General features: G+C 53.0%; 1 protein-coding gene across 1 annotated transcript in view; it reads right to left on the minus strand.

Annotated features, from left to right (window-relative positions):
- The window catches only part of gng3 (guanine nucleotide binding protein (G protein), gamma 3), a 7617-nt gene extending 4089 nt beyond the window's left edge, over positions 1 to 3528 (minus strand). The window contains exon 1 of the mRNA XM_055631508.1: positions 3401 to 3528. Coding sequence (XP_055487483.1) covers positions 3401 to 3502 — 102 coding nt within the window. The 5' untranslated portion in view covers positions 3503 to 3528. The remainder of the gene's footprint in view (positions 1 to 3400) is intronic.
- Positions 3529 to 4173: the final 645 nt, after the last annotated feature.

Raw genomic sequence — 4173 nt, forward strand, 5'->3', positions numbered from 1 at the left:
AGTTTAAGGATAAGGGGGAAATGCTTTAAAACCAAGATGAGAAAAACTTTTTTTCACACAGAGAGTGGTGAATCTGTGGAACTCTCTGCCACAGAAGGTAGTTGAGGCCACACAGTTCATTGGCTATATTTAAGAGGGAGTTAGATGTGGCCCTTGTGGCTAAAGGGATCAGGGGGTATGGAGAGAAGGCAGGTACAGGATACTGAGTTGGATGATCATCCATGATCATATTGAATGGCGGTGCAGGCTCGAAGGGCCGAATGGCCTCTACTCCTGCACCTATTGTCTGTGTTTCTATGTTTAGATGTACAGCGCGGAAACAGGCCCTTCGGCCCACCGAGTCTGCGCCGACCAGCGATCCCCGCACACTAATACTATCCCACACACACACACACACACACACACACACACACACACACACACACACACACACACACACACACCACACACACACACACACACACACACACACACACACACTGGGGACAATTCACACTCACACCAAGCCAATTAGAAAACATAGAAAATAGGTGCAGGAGGAGGCCATTCGGCCCTTCGAGCCAGCACCGCCATTCATTGTGATCATGGCTGATCGTCCCCAATCAATAACCCGTGCCTGCCTTCTCCCCATATCCCTTGACTCCACTAGCCCCTAGAGCTCTATCTAACTCTCTCTTAAATCCATCCAGTGACTTGGCCTCCACTGCCCTCTGTGGCAGGGAATTCCACAAATTAACCTGCAAACCTGGAGCGTGGGAGGAAACCGAAGATCTCGGAGAAAACCCACGCGGTCATAAGGGATGGGAGCAGAATTAGGCCGTTCGGCCCATCACGTCTACTCCGCCAATCGTTCACGGCCGTTCTATCTCTCCCTCCTGACCCCATCCTCCTGCCTTCTCCCCATAACCTCTGACACCCGCGCTAATCAGAGTCAGATAGGGTTCTTAAAGATAGCGGAGTCAGGGGATGTGGGGAGAAGGCAGGAACGGGGTACTGATTGGGGATGATCAGCCGTGATCACATTGAATGGCGGTGCTGGCTCGAAGGGCCGAATGGCCTCTACTCCTGCACCTATTGTCTATGTTTCTAACAAAGCAGGTCTGGTGACAGATGCCCTCAGGATGGCTGGAGCCCACAATGGTCCATTGTTGGCTGGGGGGGGCCGGCTCCGTCCTGAAGGCAGAGTTGGAGTCGGATTCACGGGGAGGTGGGTCTTGGAGGGGGGGGGGGGGTGCTCCTCAAAATGGCGGAGCATCCTGGACAATACTGCTCACCCCCTCCGTGACACACTGGTCAACTTGAGGAGCACCTTCAGCAACAGACTGGTTCCACCAAGATGCAGCACAGAACGCCACAGGAGACCCTTCTTCCCTGTGGCTATCAAACTGGACAACCCCTCCCCCTTCTGTCGTGGGCAATAGACAGTAGGTGCAGGAGTAGAGGCCATTCGGCCCTTCCTTCGAGCCAATGTTCATACCGCTGGGGGTGAGCTGCCCGAACGAAATATGAGGTGCTGCTCCTCCAACTAGCGCTAGGCCTCACTCTGACATAGAAACATAGACACTAGGTGGCCGACTAGGAAAAGGGGAGATGCAGCGAGACCTGGGTGTCATGATACACCAGTCATTGAAAGTAGGCATGCAGGTGCAGCAGGCAGTGAAGAAAGCGAATGGTATGTTAGCTTTCATTGCAAAAGGATTTGAGTATAGGAGGAATATAGGGAGGTTCTACTGCAGTTGTACAGGGTCTTGGTGAGACCACACCTGGAGTATTGCGTACAGTTTTGGTCTCCTAATCTGAGGAAGGACATTATTGCCATAGAGGGAGTGCAGAGAAGGTTCACCAGACTGATTCCTGGGATGTCAGGACTGTCTTATGATGAAAGACTGGATAGACTTGGTTTATACTCTCTAGAATTTAGGAGATTAAGAGGGGATCTTATAGAAACTTACAAAATTCTTAAGGGGTTGGACAGGCTAGATGCAGGAAGATTGGCCTACTCCTGCACCTAATTTCTATGTTTCTATGTTTCTAGGAGTAGGCCATTCGGCCCTTCGAGCCTGCACCGCCATTCAATATGATCATGGCTGATCATCCAACTCAGTATCCCATCCCTGCCTTCTCTCCATACCCTCTGATCCCTTTAGCCACAAGGCCCACATCTAACTCCCTCTTAAATATAGCCAATGAACTGGTCACAGTGTGGCCTCAACTACCTTCTGTGGCAGAGAATTCCACAGATTCACCATTCTGTGTGTGAAAAAAAATGTTTTTCTCATCTCGGTCCTAAAAGATTTCCCCCTTATCCTTAAACTGTGTGTGTGGCCCCTTGTTCTGGACTTCCCCAACATCGGGAACAATCTTCCTGCATCTAGCCTGTCCAACCCCTTAAGAATTTTGTAAGTTTCTATAAGATCCCCCCTCAATCTCCTAAATTCTAGCGAGTATAAACCAAGTCTATCCAGTCTTTCATCATAAGACAGTCCTGAATCTTCTGAATTCTAGTGAGTACAAGCCGAGTCTATCTAGTCTTTCTTCATATGAAAGTCCTGACATCCCAGGAATCAGTCTGGTGAACCTTCTCTGACAGTGGAGGAGGCCCAGCACAGAGAGGTCAGTGTGGGAATGGGAGGGGGAGTTAAAACTGGACAGCAACTGGGAGATCCCGCACTCAATACACTGACCAACGAAGACCACCCAAGGTGAGATTCTGAAGAAGGGTCTCGACCCAAAACATCACCTCCACCCACAAGTTGGTTTGTCCACCGGGAGGGAGATCAGGTAGGTTTGGTCGGACTGAGCGCGCGGCGCCCAGCGAAACGATCGCCCGTGTCTACGTTTAAGGCTAGCGCGAGAGGTCGACTGGAGGTCATGTTCTCCGCGGAGGCTGCCCTTTCCCTCTCTGTCCTCCAGCACTTTGTCTGTTTTTCCTCAAGGTGCCAGCGCTTGAAATGCTTGCAGTTTGTTGCGGGCACAGCCACCTGGAACAGGCTGGGGGGGGGGGGGTGGTGCTGCTGCCTCACAGTGCCGGAGACCCCGGTTCGATCCTGACTGCGGGTGCTGTCTGTACGGAGTTTGCACGTTTCCCTCCCACCCCCCCGTGACTGCGTGGGGTAAAGGATGGGGGGGGGGGAGAAGATAAAACAATGTTTCTTTGTTTCTCTCTCTCTCTCTCTCCCTCCCTATCTTGTCCTTCTCCCTCTCCCTTTCCTTGTCTCACTCTCTCTCTCTCTCTCTTTCCGCTCTCCCTCTCTCTCTCCCTCTCTCTCTCTTTCCCCCCTCTCTCTTTCATTTTTCCGATCAGAGACACATGACCATAAATTCTCTTGAAATCTTGAGGCTGGTGATCTGGGGGGAGGGGAAGGCAAGGTGGCCGTGGAGGTGAGGGGTGATCTGGTACCTTTATCCGGTACATGCTGGCCTCGATCTTCAGCTGCTCCACCAGTTTGCGGGCCTGTCCGATGCTCATGATGCTGTTGACGGGCGTGTCTCCTTTAGGCATGTTTCTGGGGGGCAGGGGTAGAGAGAGAGGGAGGGGGGAGAGAGAGGAAGAGGAGAGAGATGGGGAGAGAGAGGGGGAGAGAGATGGGGAGAGAGAGGGTGAGAAGAGAGAGGAAGAGTGAGGGAGATAGAGAGAGAGATGCGAGAGAGAGTGGGAGAAAGAGAGAGAGGGAGCGGGAGAGGGAGGGAGAGAGAGGGGGGAGAGAGAATTGGGGAAGAGAGATGGGGAGGGAGAGGAAGGGGTAAGAGAGAGAGGGAGGGAGGAGAGGGAGGAAGGGAAGGCCGGAGAGATGGGGGGGGAAAGAGAGGGAAGGGAAGAGAGAGGAAAGGGGAATAGAGAGGGGGGGGAGAGAGAGGAGGGGGAGAGATGGGGGAGAGAGATGGATGGAATAGAAATGGGGAGAGAAGAGGAAGTGGAGTGAGAGGGAGGGAGGGGAAAGAGAGAAAGAGGAGGAGGGAGGGGGACGAAGGGGAGAGAGAAGAGAGGGGAAGGGGAGAGAGAGGGAGAGAGATGGGGGGAGAGGGAGATGGGGAAGAGAGGGGGGAGAGGAGGAGGGAGAGGAAGAGGGATGGAGGGGGGGAGGGGTGCAGAAGAAAGAGGAGAGGGGCACCAAGTGAGGGGTAACGGAGAGAGCGGGGGAGGAGAGAAAGAAAGAGGAGTAATAGATAGGA

Source organism: Leucoraja erinacea, unplaced genomic scaffold, assembly GCF_028641065.1.
Source record: "Leucoraja erinacea ecotype New England unplaced genomic scaffold, Leri_hhj_1 Leri_783S, whole genome shotgun sequence".
NCBI classification, from domain to species: domain Eukaryota; kingdom Metazoa; phylum Chordata; class Chondrichthyes; order Rajiformes; family Rajidae; genus Leucoraja; species Leucoraja erinaceus.